At 46.3% G+C, this 18,358-nt stretch overlaps 1 protein-coding gene across 1 annotated transcript in view; it reads right to left on the reverse strand.

The window, feature by feature from the left end:
• SCUBE3 (signal peptide, CUB domain and EGF like domain containing 3) overlaps positions 1-18,358 on the reverse strand; it is a 464,243-nt gene that overhangs the window by 46,671 nt on the left and 399,214 nt on the right. Inside the window, exons 16-17 of the mRNA XM_029573032.1 lie at positions 17,978-18,139; positions 10,069-10,272 (exon numbers count right to left, since the gene is read on the reverse strand). Of these exons, the coding sequence (XP_029428892.1) occupies positions 10,069-10,272; positions 17,978-18,139 (366 nt within the window). The remainder of the gene's footprint in view (positions 1-10,068; positions 10,273-17,977; positions 18,140-18,358) is intronic.

Consider the following 18,358-nt stretch of genomic DNA (forward strand, 5'->3'; position numbering starts at 1 on the left):
TGGTGAGGGCTAAAGTCCTTTTATTCTTCTGTATCAGACTCTGTCCATCAGAATGGGCATGCAGATCAAAATATTTCACCTTAATCAAGCCAAAGAAATTCTGAAATAAGAGATTAATCTCTGGACTAACAGTGGGTAAAGGAAAATTAGTTCTTACCCACTAATTTTCGTTCCTGTAGTACCACAGATCAGTCCAGACTCATGGGTTTTGCTTCCCTGCTATCAGATGGAGACAGAGAAAGTGTCACTGACACTGTACATAACCCAGTGTGCTACCTGCATTCCCTCAGTATTAACCTGTACCCAAGCCAAGATGACAGCAACAACCATAAATTTCTAAGCAAACTCCCTCCCCTCCAATGAGCCGGAAGAAGGTAAAGTTGCTCAAAAAGTCAATGGAAAACTCCAAATTTAACATAAGTGATCAGCACTGAAAACCTACAACAACTCCGCACTATATACAAAGCAACTGTACGAGCCGCAGAATCTCATGCCCAGTAAATTGGCAAATCTCTGGACTGACCTGTGGTACTACAGGAATGAAAATTAGCAGGTAAGAACCAATTTTCCTTTCTCTGTACATACCCAGATCAATCCAGACTCCTAAGCTCCCCTTAACTTGGGTGGGACCTGGAGAGTTCCGCTTGTAGAACACTCTCACCAAAGCACATGGAAGCATGAGCCTAAGACATCCAAGCGATAAAGCCTAGCAAAAGTATGCAACAACTTTTCAGTAGCTGCCCAGCAAATTTCATGCAGAGACACTTGTAACTCAGCCCAGGAAGTCACCTGAGAATGCATCGAGTGCACCCATAAATCCCCTGGGGGAGGGCGCCCTTTAGAAATGTAAGTTGACTAGATCGCTTCCTTTAGCCACCACACAATTGTGGCCTTAGATGCCTTACTTCCCTTCTTTGGACCACTCCACAGTACAAAGAGGTGATCCAAGCTACAAAAAGTTGATCCAAGCTACAGAAATCATAAGTGACCTTTAGATACCTCAACAATGCATGCCTCCCATCTAAGAGTCTAAGCTCCCCTGCGTAAGGAGTAGAGGAATCCAAATCTGGAAAAGCTGGAAGCTCCACTGTCTAACTAAGAAACTCCAAGACTATCTCAGGCAGAAAAGAAGGCACCATGGATAAAGATAACCCCGAATATGACATCTGTAGGAAGGGATCTTGACACAACAGCGCCTGGAGCTCCGGAATTCTCCTGGTTGAACAAATAGCCACCAAGAAAACCACTTTAAGAGAAGTCCTTAACCGTAGCTCTCTTTAGTGGTTCAAACTTAGCCTCACACAATCCTTTAAGGACTAGATTCAGATTCCAAGATGGACAAATGTTCTGCACCTGAAGACACAAGTTCTTAGCTCCCCCAAGGAACCGTAGAACATCCGGATGTGCAGACAGAAGATACCTTACCCTGGAAGCAACCCAATGTTACTACCTGAACTCTCAGAGAGTTAAAGACCAGTCCCTTGCCCAGAACCTTTCTGTAGAAAAGCCACAATATGTGACAACATAGCCTGAACAGGCTGAGGCTGCACTCAGTCAACAGCAGACCAGGACTAGAAGATCCTCCAAATTCACACATATGTCAAGGATGTAGAAGGTCGCCTAGCCTGCAAAAATGTGGAAATAACTACTTCGGAATAACCCCTCTGTCATCTCCTCTCAGAAATGAAGCCAAGAGACAGAAGTGACCCGCCTGACCGGAAAATATTGGGTCCTAGTGGAAAAGCGTTGACTGATGTCCGAACCTCAGGGGCCCATCTATGGCCATGTTGGTCAGATCTTTGAGGCATGGTCGTTGTGGCCACTCTGGAGCTACCAGGATCATGTTGCCCAGATGTTCCTCTATCCACCATAATCCCTTATCCACCAGATGTCACGGAGGGAAGACAAAAAAGAATCCCTCAAGTCTACGGCAGCACCAGAGCTCTGATTCCTTCCAAATTGTGTTATGTTTAATGGCTGTAAAATTGCAATGCCTTGGTGTTCTTTTTGGTCAGGATACCCCCATCTTCAGTGAATGAGATACATGGCTGCCTCTGACAGCTTCCATACTCTGGGGTCTAACTTTCTCCGACTGAGAAAATCTGCCTGAACATTGTTCACTCCAGCGATGTGAGACTCTGTGAGCCTCTCCAAGTGCTGCTCTGCCCAGAGAATCAACTCCTGGGCCTCTCAAGTCATTGCCTGATTCTTGGTTCCTCCTTGACGGTTGATGAAAGCTACCAACATCGCATTATCTGATTGGATTTGTACTGGATAGCTGCATGACCTTGGCAGATAGGCAAAAAATGCAAAATGCACCACTCTCATCTCTAACCGACTGATAGACCATGAGGCCTCCTGTTTCGACCACTGGCCCTATGCTGACTGATCTTGCCTCACTGCCCTCTATCTGGAAAGGCTTGCATTGGTGGTGACTATTACCCAATTCAGAACCTCCAACTCTGCACCATGCTCGAGACTGGTGTGAGTAAGCCACCAAGAAAGACTATCCCTGGCTTCCCCCCTCTAACAGAATAGGAAGAAGAAACTCTTCCAATAACAAATTCCAGTGAGAGAGAAGTGCCCCCCTGCAGAGGTCGCATATGTGCATACACCCAATGTATTAATTCCAATGTCAATGCTATAGAACCTAGAACCTATAAACAGTCCCAGACCCTGGGCACCAAAAGCTCTAGCAGAAGCCTAATCTGATGCTGAAATTTCAGCCCTCTTTCCTCGTGAGAAACCCTCTCTCTGCCAACATGTCGATCTGAGCTCCCAGATACTCCAGAGTTTGAAAGAGGACTAAATAGCTTGTTGCTAAGTTCACCATCCATCCTAGAAACTTCAAACCCATCGTTACATTTTGTACTAATTGCCGATACAAATGAACCAGTCATCCAGGCTGGATGCACCAACACATCCTCCTTTTGCAATGCAGCCACCCCATTCTTGGCATATCTGCACATAACCATCAGGCCAGAGCGCCAGAGATTCCTGAGGTTCATGGTCCTACAGGAACATTTTCAGTTTTGAGCTCTTCCCTTCGGTTGGTGATCCTTGGTGAAGGTAAGTAGAGGTGTCGCCAACCGAAGGGAAGGGCTCAAAACTGAAAATGTTCCTGTAGGACCATGAACCTCAGGAATCTCTGGTGCTCTGGCCTGATGGTTATGTGCAGATATGACTCTGTCAAGGCAAGAGATGCCAAGAACTCTCCCTTGTGAACTGTCGCTATGACAGACCTCAGAGTTGGACCTCAGAGACTCCATGTGGAAATGGGGTACCTTGAGATCCGCATTTACATTCTTTAAATCCATTATCTCTTGAATTGGATACAGGGGGGAAACAAACAGGATGCTTAATTTAAAACTGACCTCCAGCTACACTACATATGTTTAGGATGTGAGCCAACAGACTTAGGCCATGTCGAGCATGTTCAAGAACTGAGCCAACAAACTCAGCAAGATATCGCTATGAAAAAAATCTGAGCAGAGTCTGACGCGGCTCTTGGTCATGTGCAATTTCTCCCTCTTCTAGAGGTGAGAAAGCTATTTCCTCATCGGAATCCTCCAATGTTTCGTGATCCACATCTCCTTGAACATTACCAGGGACAGCCTCCCTGAGACATTTGCTCGTTATGACTGACAAATGGGAGACCTGAGCACGTGATCCTTTCATAGAAGTTTGCTTCACCTTCACTGGGCATCCCTGCAGAAAGGTCTGCAGGCCCTGGGAAACATTCTACCCAAGAGAAGGAGGATGGATCTATACCGGATCTCATAGGCTCAAACTTGCTCTCTCCAATCTCTCTCTCTTGGGGAAGCTTCTGCTCTCGGAAACAAGGCAGGAGGAGAACTGACTGTTGCCTCGCCTCTCTCTCTACTCCCCCCCAGAGACACCACAGGCTGAGCAGATGTCCCAACATGGGCAAAAGCTATAGTAGTCAAATCACTTTGCTTTTGTAGACTATGGCTGTATGCGCACAAGTACCTGCACAAATACATGCTCAAGTTTAGGTTGTAGTCTTGTGTGCACAAGTATCCGCGCAAATATGCACTCCAGTCTAGGTTGCGGCCTTATATGTGCACATGTACCTATGCAAATATGTGCTCAAGGACCTGCGCAAATTCGCGCTCAAATCTAGGTTTCAGATGGATACACTCAAATCTAGGCCGCGGCTTTACACACACAGGTCCCTGCACATGCAACCACCACTCGGCGAGAATGTGCACACACGCCTATGCACATGGGAAAAGAACTGCTGCCACAGCCTACCACACGGCTAAGCAAAGCTTGTCTGCATCTTCAGTGCGTTTAGGTCTGAAGAGCTTCTCAACAGCTCAGGCCTTTTGACTAGCTGAGAATCCATGGAGAATGGGACAGAGAGCCAGCATCCCCCACTGCTTGTTTCGCTAAAGAAGCTTTGCGCATAAGCAAATTAAAACCGGCAGAAGACCTCTACCAGAAGCAGAGACTCCTCCTCAGTGCAACTACCTCTCTGCACCTCCGCGTAACATGGAAATGCCAAGGACAGTTGAGGAGGGGATTCCTCTGCCTCTCCCGTTGACACTGCTAAGGAATTGAAAATTGCCGCCAATACCGTGCTGATGGATAAAGCCTTAGCGGTAGACCCCGTCACCTGCAAGGCTTGTTCTACCGGTTTGGCCATGCTCGAAACAGACCCCAGAATGCCATGCCGATTTGCCACACATGCTGTTCCTCCCCTCACCCATGGCACCACCAGCATATCAGTGGCAAGCAGGGGAACAGTACCTCAGTGCCATAGAGCCAACACTCAGTCTCTTCCGCAGGCAGAGAAGCTGCTGAAAAACCCCTTCGCTGAGCTCCCTGAGCTGCTAATGTAGCTCCCCTCCCCCCCCCTGCTCAGAATCCCACTGCTGCACAGATTACTTTAACTAGTTCATTGTTCTTTTTTTTTTCTCTGTGAGAACAAATAAAGATACATAGAAACCAATACTTTCCTTTGGCGCAGAGGTTCGGGTTCCAGGAGCGCAGGCCACATGGCAGATCAGAAGAGAGCCAGACCACTATCTAGCAACCCAGTTCAGGACCAACAGTATAAAAGGGATACTTACTTGTTTCATTGGGCTTGCAGTGCAAAACTGCCAGCAGGATCTACCACTGTCTCGTGGGGGTTGAGGGATCTGGACCACCAGATGTCCACCCCACGGACCTCCGGTCCGAGCTATCAGAAGGGTCACCAACCCCCTGCTCATCTGCCTCAAACCAGAGGGGATGGCCCTACCAGGAGCATTCAGAAATTTTGACTTTTAATCTTTTTTTTTTCTTTCTCTCCAGACTGCAGGTTTTGCACCATCTACCATCTGCTGGAGACAGAGAAATACTGAGGGACTGCAGGTGGCATACTGGTTTATGTACAGTGTCAGTGAAACTTCCTCTGTTCTCCATCTGCTGGCAGAGAGGCAAAACTCAGGAGTCTGGACTGATTTGGGTACGTACAGGGAACTATATTTGATGAAGTCTGTTTTCAAGCAGACCATGTTAGCTGGGTGAATGCCTTTGAAGACTGCCCTCCCTGTGATATTCCTACATCACATAGCTAGCTTACCCATTTTTTGATTCTTCTGTCTTTACTTTTTTTTCTTTCTCCCCAGACTGTAGGTTTTGCACCATCTACCATCTGCTGGAGACAGAGAAATACTGAGGGATTGCAGGTGGCACACTGGGTTATGTACAGTGTCATTGAAACTTTCTCTGTCTTCATCTGCTGGCAGGGAGGCAAAATCCAGGAGTCTGGACTGATCTGAGAACTTACAGGGAAATCTAAGTGGAGATGTTATTTCTGAACCATTAGGAAGACAGAGGAAGCGGATGAGGATCCAAAGCTAAGAGAGGAGGGAGGGAGGGAGGAAGGATGGGGAGGAGCAAAAAGACTAAACAGACAAATATGAAGCCTAGTTCATCAAAAAACTGGAAGCCTCCTGGTCTAGGGCTATGCTCAATTTAGAGTGGAGGAGTAGCCTAGTGGTTAGAGCAGTGGCCTATGAACCAGAAGACCAGGGTTTGAGTCCTGCTGTCGCTCCTTGTGACCTTGGGCAAGTCACTTTACCCGCCATTATATTGGAGTGCACTGTTAACCCTCAATTGGACATGTGTTTTCCACGTGCTAGCGATACCCCTTATTCAATAAGGGGCCAAAAACGCATGGCCAACCCCCCGAACCTAATAGCGCCCATAGCGCCCGCAACATGTAAATGCATGTCGATGGCCCTATTAGGTATTCCCACGCGATTCAGAAAGGAAAATGTGCAGCCAAGCCACACATTTTACTTTCAGAATTCTGTGCACTTTTCCCGGGCAGTTCCCGAAAGTTACCAAAAGTAAAAAAAAAAAATAAATTTGAAGTCAGCCCGTGGGTTGAAAACTGGATGCTCAATTTTGCCAGCATCCGGTTTCCGAACCCGTGGCTGTCAGCGGGCTTGAGAACAGACGCTGGCAAAATTGAGCGTCGGCTGTCAAACCCGCTGACAGCCGTCGCTCCGGTCCAAAAGGAGGCGCTAGGGACGCGCTAGTGTCCCTAGCACCTCCTTTTACCTGTTTTTACTGCCGGGCCTAACTTGCTGTATCGGCCTGTTAGATTGTAAGCCCTCTGGGGATAGGGAAATACCTACAGTACCTGAATGTAATCTGCTTTGAAGTGCTGAAAAAAAGTGCAAAAAGTGGAATATAAAAAATTAAAATTAATTGATGGACTACTCAACTTTCACCTCAAAAGCTGCCCTAAAATTTATCTATCCTCTTCATTCAGCTAATGAGGCTTTAGCTTTAGTTCATAGCAGTGAATGCTCGCCTACTTTCTACTGGCAGGCTGAGGTCAGCATGGGACTATAAAGTGTGATGACAGTGACTCCATCTGCTAATTGGGGGACATAGCATATATGTCTAGATTGGTCTGGCTAAATGAAAAGGAATCAAACAAAATAAAGGGGCTCACTTGCCTAAATGGCTATCTTAGGTATCATATAATAGTAGCATGCGACACTGTATAGTCTTGTTTGCCACTTAGATATAATTACCGGTATATTCCATTGAAGAACTTAGTCTTATGTAAACTTTTTTCAGATATTTTCCTATACATTTAAAAACTTTTTAAGATAGTCTTTCCATAGGAAGGTTACGCGGGATACGTGCTGGTGGAGATTAGCAAAAAATCACTTCTCTTTCTCCCGTATTAACAGGTCTTTTCTGCTGCAAACTCTTGTTATCGTAGTTGCCCTCCTGCTTTCTTAGACGACCGACACTGCCAGCGTTTCGACTAATAACATATGCTTCAAGGGCCGGGGAGAACTGCTTGATAACAGGGTTTTCCTCCTCTTTAGTACATCTCGATAATTAAGACCACATTTTTCAGAGGAATATGATTATATCTAAGTAGCAAACAAGCCTATACAGTGGCATGTGCTACGATTATATGATACCTGAGACAGTCATTTAGGCAAATGAAGCCCTTTATTTTATTTATTTGATTGATATGTCATAATAGGGGTGAAGTGAAAAGGTAAGAGTTTGCATCTAAATGAAGAGGAAAACAAATGGAGAATATAAGGAGAAAGCCAGTCTGGACTAGGAAGTTTATGGAAAGCAGGGCTGGCATAACTCACTGTGCAAGCTGTGCATTTGCACAGGGTGATGGCCTGGAGGAGGCAGTGGCCTGAGGGCCGCAACCAAGTTGATTGAGCAGCTGCTGCTCCCACAAGGAGGAGGATCTGCAAGGCTCCGCAATGAAGAGGAGGAAGTTGCAGGGCCATGCAGTGATGCGATGAAGATTAAGAGCTGCAGGGCCACACACAGTGAAGGAGAAGCTGTATGGCCACATGGCGGTTTACAACCTGCCATGTGGCAGAGAGTTGCAGGGCTGTGCAGCAATTTCTAACCTGCCACACGGCAAAGAAGAGGAGGAGCTGTAGGGCTGCGTGGTGATTCACAACCTGCCGCGTGGCAAAGATAAGAAAGTTTCAGGGCTGCCGGCTGCACGGTGGTTCCCAACATGCCGCGCGGTGAAGATGAGGAGGAGCTGCAGGGCTGCACGGCCAGATGAGTTTTAGAGCCACGCGGCAAAAATGAGGAGCTGCAGCCTGCAGGACCATGTGTTCCCAAGCAACCAGAAGGAAAAAAGCAGCGAGGAAGTTCCCAACCTGCCTCGCAGCAGAAGTGGAGGGTCGCGGCTGCTGGGAGAGGCCTTGGTGTAAGCATGTCTGTGTCTGAGCAATGTATGTGTGTATGTGACTGTGACTGTGACTGTGTGTGTGTGTGTGTCTGAGCAGAAGCAGAGGGTCTGTGGGTGTCCAAGCATATGTGTGTGTGTGTTTGTGTGTGTATGTGTGTGTATGAGGGAGCAAATGTGAGCATGTGTGTGAGTCATGGAGCACGTGCGTGTGAGCATGTGTATGTAAGAGGGAGCACGTGCGCGTATGAGAAAGAAAGCTATGTATGTATAGATAGATATCTATGAGAGAGAGAGGAGAAAGTTTATGCATCCCCCTCTAATCCAACACTCTCAGAGTGACTAGAAATCAAAGGTTTCCAGGTATGACGAGCATGAATTATTTTATCCTTATTAGTTTTAATTTTTGGATACTGTTTGATGTGTCTGCTGTTTTAAAATATTTTATTGGTGTTTGAGAAATTTAAAACAAATTGTTTATGAGTTTTTAATTATTGGATCTTCCATTCACCAGCTGTTTTGAAATATTCTTTTTATTAGTATGTTTATACTATTATGATTAATGAATTTATTATATTTCTTGATTTTATTGTTTAATGTCTGATGATTGGTAGTGGTTTCTGTTTTTCCATTGTTGCACTGCATAGAATCTGACTTGTTGCGGTTTTCCTATTCAGTTTTTGCCTGCATGTTTCTATTTATACTTTATGGTCTCTTTATTCTGTATTTGATGAGGGTCTGCCTGTGTTCTGCATGTGTGACTGAGGAGAGGTATTCTGCTAGCATGCAGGAATGTATAACAGCTTGGTTTCTTCTGTTTTCTTAATAGGAGGTGTATTGGTGTTTTAGGACTTGGTGTAATATTTGCACTGTTGCCTTTTTATAGGTAGTAGGGTTATTTTTTAAGTGCTGGCAGTTAGTGCTGTTTTGGTGTGGTAGGTTTATTATATTTTAATTGTACTTTACTCATGGCCTTTTGAGGGCCAAGCCCACACCTAACACGCATTACAGTAACCCTAATGTCACATGGGTTCCAAGCGTCTTTTTTTTTTTTTTTTTTACAGAGTTTTCTGGTTGGCACCAAAGAAATGCATGCAAATACTTGTGATATTTTTTTACCTCAGAAGACTAAACTATGAATCTTGTTTTTCATGTAAAACCTAAATAATGAATGCATAATTTTTAACTGAGAGAGAGCAGGAGGTGGGGCGCAAGGATATAAGATTTGCCTAGGGCACCTAATACTCTTGCACCAGAAATTGGTTTCAAAGGAGGGGGTGAAGACTCGGAAGGTAGAGGGGTGATGGTTTTAAAGTTTAGGTTGCTGGAAGGAACTGGGCTTTTTTTGGCAGGCCCGAGACAGAGACTGAATGAAGTGTGTGTGTGTTGGGGGGGAGGGGGCAGCACAAGAATTGTTCGCACAGGGCAACAAAAGAGCTAAGCACCAACCCTGATGGAAAGCCCATCAGGAAATGCATGGCTGAGCACATGGCAGTCAAGGAAAGCCCTTAGAAGATACCTAGTTTGAGAATAGTAGGATCTGAGCCCTAAGGAGAGGACGAAAGGCAGGCAGAATGTGAGCCTCTGACAACCTGTTTGTTAAAGTTGTGAAGATGGGGAAACAAATATCTGAAACCATGAAAACAAGGAATATATTACTAAGGAAAACAACATAAGAATTGTTTTATGTGATAGTGAAAAACAGCAATTTTGTAAGACAGGCAAGGAAGCAGAGAGTGAAGATGAATAAGGGAATCAGAAAAGAAAGAAGAGAGAGAGACAGACAAAAGAGAGATTCTCAACTTTCTTCCTTCAATTACTGTGAAGATATGGGGATCTCCCTCCTTCTCACTGTCCCTTACCACATTTAGATCCCACTCGTTGCTGCCCTGGACTGCAGCTCTCCTGCTTCTCTGAAGAAATGCTCAGCTTCTGTGCCACTTCATATTCCAGACCTGCAAAGCGGATCAAGAAGCGCTCCTGGTTTATGGATTTCTTCAGGGCTTTGATGGCGGACTTCAGCTTTTTCTCTACTCTTAGCCGCAGGCAATTCAGATTACAGCTATCTGCAGATGACAAAACAGACCACTTTATAAGGGAGATGCAGGAGCAAGGGGGAGGGGTCACACCGTAATAAACAGGGAGGAATTAAAATACAATTGTTTGCAGGGAAAAAGGGGGTTGGGGGATTACAAAATGGATGGTGAGCGAGAAACAGCTAGATCTGAGTACTAAGGGAACAGGCTGAGTTATATTGTCCTTCACATTGAGATATTAAAAAACTGAAGATATCACACTTTTCTGTTTGGTGAAAACATGGCCCTCTCTCCCAAAGTTTAAACACTATAAAAAAAAATGAACTAGGTACTCCTGGTAAATTTCAGCAAAACCCTGCAAAACAAACCTCAAAATTATCAGGTGCTCTGTTAGCAGAAATGTATTCCAATTCTATAGCAAACTGGAGAATATGGAATAAAAAACTGATATTGATCATTGGATTTATATGTTTGTGCTGTTTACATGGAATTAAAATACATTCCTGTTCATATCCCAGATCAATCCAGACAAGTGGGTTTTGTATCCCTACCAGCAGATGGAGGCAGAGAATAAAAACTTTGAAGCGCTGCTACATAACCAAGAGTGCCACCTGCAGTCCCTCAGTATTTCTCTGACTCCAGCAGATGGTAGAGATGCAAACCTGCGGTCTGAGAGAAACTGGAAAATAAAATAAAATAAAATAAGTAAAGAGAGAAGTTATCAGAAGAGCTGTTCTCTGAGGTGTTAGGCACCTTCATGGGCCATCCCTCAGGTAGAGCCGGGTGAGTCGGTGGGTGGGAGGGAAATCCCTGTCTGGTCTCTGCAGCAACATCCGGAAGGACTGACAGCCAGAGGTCTGGCTCCCACTCTCCTTTTGTGGTCTTCTCCCCAGTGCCTTCATCTGGATGCAGGGAAGTATAACTTTTTGTGAGGGTTTTCTCTTGAAAGGAAGCTATACCTTTAATTTGTAAAAAAAAAAAAATCTAGGCCTTTGCTGGCAAGGCCTGTTGGTGATGTGAGGCTTCAGCAGGAGCTGAAAGTGCTGTGGGGAGTGATACTCTCAGGCCCTCGTCAGCTCTGGGGTCCGGAGCACTTTGAGGAGGGTGGATCACACTGGTGGCAGAACTCCTGTGATCACGCTTCTCGGCAGGCCTGATTAATCGCGTGGCGCATGTGCACAGAGCAAAAGCGCTGACTTCTATCCACGGGGGATCCTGCAAGGTGTGCGGCTTGCGGCACAGCCAACTTAATTCAGCCGCAATATGTTTGGAATATGCCTCAGGGGGGAGGGAACCTTCTCTGAGGCAGACAGCAGGAAGAGAGTTTCCAGGTCGGCAGGGCCTGCTGCATAGGTCCCTGAGGGGACTGGAGATGCGACTAATGTAACTGAGGCACGCAGTAGGAAGCAGGTGGTTTCCAGGACGCCTAGGGACTTCCCCCCTCCCCTATCTCCTATTGTCCAAGCAGCAGAGGATCAGGAATGGGGGGGGGGGGGGGGGGGGTGGAGAATCTGATGGCAGCATACAGGTCAAGGATTCCACGGAGATGGAAGACATTTCAGCGGATTTTGTTCTGCTCCTTCACAAGGCCAATTTGGCAAGGAAGTGGGCAGGGAGAAAGCAGACCTAGACCAGCAGGCACGGTGCCACTCTAAGAAAGCAAAGATGGCACCAGCGGAGGAGCTCTAGAGGCTTGGGGTCTGGGGGCTTGCTCAGACATTTGGGTATGGGGCATACTACAGTTCAGAATGAGGATGAATCTGAGGACCTGCAGGATAATCCTGCAGACAATCCTGCAGACAATAGTCCTGACTCAAGGACTATCTGATTGTTCAGGAAGGAGGAGTTGTGGCCTCTTATTCCACAGAGCCTGGAGGAGTTAGGAATTAAGGTCACCCAAGAGGAGTCAGAAAATGAAGGGGTGCACCTGATTCTAGATGGACTCTGTGGCCCTCTGACGGTCTTTCTGGTGCCCAAAAAGGTGAAGAAGTTAGTAAACGGGAGTGGGATTCTCCTGAGGTGGGCCTCAAGGTCAGTAGGGTGATGACTAAATTATACCTGCTGACGAAGGAAACCATGGATCTGTTGATGATTCCTAAAGTGGATGCTTCGGTCTCGGCAGTGACCAAGATGACAACCTTTCCAGTGGCAGGGTTGGCTGCACTGAGGAATGTTCAGGCTGCAAACTGGAGATTAAGTTAAAACGGATGTTTGAGGTCTCCGCCTTGAGCTGTGGGTGGCTACCTGTGGTAGTCTAATGCAGAGGGCCTGTTTATACTGGGTACAGAAGGCTCAGGACAAGGATTCCTCCCAGGCAGCCAATTCTGTGCAGGTGGCCCAGTTGGAGGCCGAGATAGACCACATGGGGGATGCGCTGTATGATTTGGTGCATATGTCTGATTCAACGGCAGGGGAGAAGAAAAACTGATACTTCACACATCCAGCAGAGCTCTCTGCTTCAACGGCAGGGGAGAAGAAAAGAGGGTTCGCACTCACAAAGCGGGGAGTAGCTGGCTTGTTACGGCGGTTACTACCCCAAACCAAATGTGCCTGATACTTCACTTTCGATGCACATCCAGCATGGCTCTCTGCTTCAGCGGCATGGGAGAAGACTTATACGTCACGCATATCCAGCATAGCTCCCTGCTTCAACGGCAGGGGAGAAGAAAAACAACCAATAAGGGCTAATAACATAGTCTGGGTAAAACAAATGAGCATGGGTGCAGCTTGCTTGTTGCGGCGGCTACTGCCCCTGACGGATCGGGCTAGATGTTTCACTTGGATGCAGCTCCATCACTGCTCTCTACATTAAGGGTGGGGGTGGAAGGGAAATAGAACCAAGAGCTAGGAGAAACAGATAAGTATGAGAGAAAATGTGTGTGAAGCTTGCTGGGCAGACTAGATGGGCCATTTGGTCTTCTTCTGCCGTCATTTCTATGTTTCTATGTTTCTATGTCAGCCAGAAGTATGGTCTCAGCAGTTATAGCATGTTGACGCTGTGATACTGGTCAGGACCCAGTTTTGTAATATTCCCTTTAAGGGGAAGCCGCTGTTTGGTGAAGATCTCGATAAGCTGATGAAGCAGCTGGGGGAGTCGAAAGGAAACAGGTTGCCGGAGGACAAGAAGAGTAGTAAGAATAATTTTTCTCTCCGTCCCTGCTTTCAGGATATGAGGAGGTTTTGTTCCTACAAGAGTGCCTCAGGCTCTGAACAAAAGCAGGACCTCGGGAAGGCAGCAGCCCTTTCAGGATATCCGCAGACCCTCTAGGGACTCTTCTGGTGAGGGGACCGGAGAAGGAAAGTTCTCACAATGAGGCCAGCGGGTTCCACTCTTCCACAGAGGCTGTAGTGGGAAGATTATCTTGCTTTTACAGGGAGTGGACCAAGATCACGTTGGACCAATGAGTCCTGGAAGTGGTAAGGACGGTTATGCTTTAGAAATTTCACGTCCAGTCAGAGAAGCCTTTTTGGAATCTTATTGCTCATTTCGAAGCAAGTGAGAGGCTGACTGGGTCACGCTACTCCAGCTGCAAAGGCTGAATGCTATTGTTACAGTTCTGCCTGCGGAGCAGAGACGGGGGAGGTACTCAATTTATTTTGTGGTTCCCAAGAAGGAAGGAACCTTTCAGCCTATTCTGGGTCTTCAGAAGATCAATCTGTCATTGCGGGTTCCGAGATTTTGAATGGAAACATTGCGGACAGTAATAGCAGCGGTCTACAGGGGGGTGAGTTTCTGGCATCATTGGACCTGACAGAAGCCTACCTGCATATCCCCATACGAGCGGAACATAAGAAGTTTCTGAGGTTTATGGTATTAGGGCAGCACTTCCAGTTCTAAGCTCTCCCTTTCAGGCTGGTGACAGCACCGCAGATGTTCATAAAGGTGATGGTGATGGTGGCAGCGGCTTTCAGAAAGGATGGGGTACTAGTCCATCCTTACCTGGTCAACTGGCTCATTCGAGCAAAGTCAGAGAAGGAAGGCTGTCATTCGGTTCAACGGGTCATGGAAAGGTTGCAATTGCTGGGTTGGGTAATAAACCTGGCAAAGAGCCATCTAGTCCTTGAAATACCTGGGTGTGCGATTTGACACCTGGATTGACCGGGTGTTCCTGACTTCAGATAGGATTGTGAAGCTGCAGGCACAAGTAACTCGTTTATTATGCCTTGTGGTGCCCAGGGTCTGGGACTATTTATAGATGTTGGGCTCCAAAGTGTCCATGCTAGATTTGGTGCCATGGGCTTTGCTCACGTGCGTCCACTACAAAGGTCGCTTTTATCCAATTGGGATCCATTGTGGAGAAGTATCATCTTCCCTTACCTCTGCAGAAGGAATTCAGATCCAGTCTCACATGGTGGCTGTCTCACCACAATTTGGAAAAGGGAGTGGACTCGGAGATTCCAGATTGGGTGGTGGTGACCACTGATGCCAGCCTCAAAGGTTAGGGGGCGGTCTGTTAGGGGTGGATGGTGCAAGGTCGGTGGGCGCCAGCGGAAGTGGTCTATCAATTGCCTGGAAACGAGGGCGGTGCGCAGAGCGTTGTTGTCGTTCCTTCCTCAGGTTTGTGGGAAGATGGTGAGGATCTTCTTGGACAATGCAACAATGGTGGAGTACATCAGTTGTTAGGGAAGGATGAAGAGCTGTTTGCCTGGGTGGAGCTGTATCTGGAAGGAATAGCAGCATCAAATGTCGCAGGATTCAACAATGTGCAAGTAGACTTCCTCAGCAGGCAACATCTAGACCCGGGAGAATGGGAGTTATCCTCGGAGGCCTTTGACCTCATTTGCGCCAGGTGGGGAAACCCGCTGTTGGATCTGATGGCATTGTGCAACAATGCCAAGGTGGCTCAGTTCTTCAGTCGCAGGCAAGAGTTTGGGTTTGAGGGAATGAATGCTCTGGTTTTGCCTTGACCAAAAGGGATCCTGTTCTACGTGTTTCCTCCCTGGCCTCTTGTAGGGCGTGTCCTGCGTCGCATAGAGGGTCAACCCAGGGAGGGTGATTCTGGTGGCTCCGGAGTGGCCATGCCATCCGTGGTTCACAGTTCTAGTTTATCTCACAGTAAATGGCCCTCTCAGGCTGGCTTTTCTACAAGGGTTGCTTCAACAAGGACCCATCTTTTTGGATCAGGCAGATAACTTTTTTCTTGCGGCTTGGCATTTGAGAGGCGACACTTATGGCTGAAAGGATATCCTGAGCTGGGTATTGCTGCAGGCTAGGAGGCCTGCTACTTCCCTAACATATTCCAGGGTGTGGAAGGTATTTGATAATTGGAGGAAGGTCTGGATCCTTCGCAGGTGGACCTCTCTCACATCTTGGCCTTTTTGCAGCAGGGGTTGTCAAAGGGATTGGCCAATAATTTGCTCCGGGTTCAGGTGGCAGCCTTGGGTTGTCTTAGAAGCAAGTTGTGGGGGAGGTCTTTGGTCTCTCATCTGGATTTTGTTCGCTTTCTGAAGGGGGTCAAGCGTTTGTGCCTCCATTATGGAAGTTGTGTCCAGAATGGGTGCTGTCTGGTCCTCCTTTTGAGCCTCTTTTAGACTCTGTCATGTATAAATCCTTTCTTGAGAACTGTGGACACCGAATACAGTTCCCTCCTTTTTACCAAAGGTAGTTTCTTCTTTCCATGTGAACCAGATGGTAGAGCTTCCCGCTTTTCCAAATTGGTTGCAGGAAATGTCACCGGTGAGAGAACTTCATTTGTTGGATGTTCGTCGGATTCTGTTGCAGTATCTTAAGATCACAGCTTTCATTGCTTGGATCATCTCTTTGTGCAAGTGGTGCAAAGAAATGATGTCAGGCATCTAAAACCATAATCTGTCGCTGGTGAAAGGAGACAATTTTTTCTGCCTATCTTTGTAAAGGACGTGCGGCCCCAGAAGGGTTACGAGTGCATTCTACTAGGGCGCAAACTGCCTCCTGGGCGGACTGTCAGTTGGTGTTGCCTCACGAGATCTGTAAAGCAGAAACATTGTCTATGCTTCACACTTTCACCAGACATTACCGACTGGATGTTTGGGCGCAGGAGGACATGACGTTTGTGAAGAGTGTCTTGAGAGCAGGTCTTTTGGGATCTCACCCAGTGCAGGGGACCTTGGGTACATCCCACTTGTCTGAATTGATCTGGAGTATGAACAGGAAAGGAAAATTGATTCTTACCTGCTAATTTTCATTTCCGGAATACCACAGATCATTCCAGAGGCCCATCCCCTTAATCCCGAAAGACTGTTGTAGCTGCGATTACAATTGAATTCATAGCTTTCTGTGTGTATATATTTTAAACTGAGTGAGCTAGTCGGTTTTCAGTTCCTTATTTGAGTGCGACAGCACCAGTTCAGGGCGCTCCCACTCTGGGTTCTCTGTTTGCCCTAGAAGGGAAAGTTTGATTGAGTTGGAGAGTATCTTCTACATTGGCTTGGGTACAGGTCAATACAAAGGGACTGCAGGTGGCACTCTCTGTTATGTAGCAGTGCCTGAAAAGTTTTTATTCTCTGCCTCCATCTGCTAGTAGAGATGCAAAACCCACTTGTCTGGACTGATCTGTGGTATTCTGGGAACAAAAATTAGCAGATAAAAAACAATTTTCCTTTTCTGCTAATGAAGCTTCTGATAATTTTGTGGCATACTTTTGGAGATAGAGAGATGCCATAATGGCTGCTAAGGGATGAAATGGGTTGTCTCACCAGGATGAGGCATATCTCTTTGCATAAAAGATAGCAATGTTACTACTCCATAAATCTGAATTTCAGAACTTCCCAGATACCATGTGTTCATTTCTTCTTTTCTAACTTTTACTGTTATCTTATGATGTATGCAATTACTATACAATTCTGATCTTTCCCAAATGGCAGCAAAGAGAGGTATAGGGTTGGAAGGAGTGTGAGACAGAGCAATGGCTAAGACTAGCCAGGAAGAATGGAGCTCATGGAGAGCCTCACTGAGCTGGAGGGTTACCCTCACCATCATTTACTCATAAGTACATTCTGACAGAGATATTTATGTGTTTTTATTTATGTGATATGTATTCATGGGTAAAATTGCAACTGAAATTATGCAGTCAAATCATTCTGCATGGTATATATATAAATAAGGAAGTCCATATTCAAAAGCATTTAGCTGGATAACTCATTTATCATTTCACGTTAGGGCCTTAGCGCTAGCTTGTTGCACTCTCTACTTAGCTTGTTTAAAGCTAGGTAGAGAGTGCATTGTATAAATCAACTTCTCTTGTAGCTTTCATCAATTGAAATGACAGAAAATCTTCATTAATGTGTACTTTGCTGTTCGTACCTCCTATTGTACATGTTAAACCACTCCCCCAACCAACCTCCCACCTCAAGCCCACTCTGAGTTAAAAGCGCCCCCTCTTACAGTGGCATAAACAGTAGAGTGACATGCTCTTTTTTTTTTTTTTTTTTACATTCTCTCTCTCCCATGGAAATTACCAGTACTATGCCCCCTTTTTTTTTTTTTATCACAGGTGCTATTTCTGCTACATTTATAGCATTTTGATAAATGTAGGGGCCTGGTTGGCCCTTAGAGCTGTCCTAAAGTTAGCCAGATAAGCTTATCTGGCTAACTTTAAGATAGCCAGATATATTCAGCAGTGTAGCTGTGCTGCTGAATATATGGGCTAAGTTTAACCGGCTAACTAGCCGAATTACACAGCAGCTGAATTTGGACCTAATACTGCCTACAAAAATGTCCTACTACCTAAAGCATTATAGGAGCTGCAGTCCTTACTTGTGATTTCCTCAGGCTTTACTTCTGCTTCAAACTCCAATGTGATGCGTGTCACTTCCTTATTCTGAGAATTTCGGGCTCGTCGTCCTTTTCCCTTCTTGGATGAATCACATTTCAAGTTTACAAAAGTCACCTGACAGTCCAAGCAAGGGACTAGTCCACCTTTATGAGAGAAGAACAAGGCATTTTGAGGTCAGTAACAATCCACTCACAGAATACCCAATTTTTAAAAGTCAGGAACAGAGGTTTACCTAATCACAGCATAAGGATGGGACATCCTACCTTGCGGACCGATACAGTAAAGTCTGCGGGAGAGCGGGCGTTCGCCCGCTCTCCCGGCGCGCGCACCGGCCACTTGCTGGTGTACGTGATTCAGTATTT

This window comes from Rhinatrema bivittatum, chromosome 12 (genome assembly GCF_901001135.1).
Source record: "Rhinatrema bivittatum chromosome 12, aRhiBiv1.1, whole genome shotgun sequence".
Lineage (NCBI taxonomy): Eukaryota > Metazoa > Chordata > Amphibia > Gymnophiona > Rhinatrematidae > Rhinatrema > Rhinatrema bivittatum.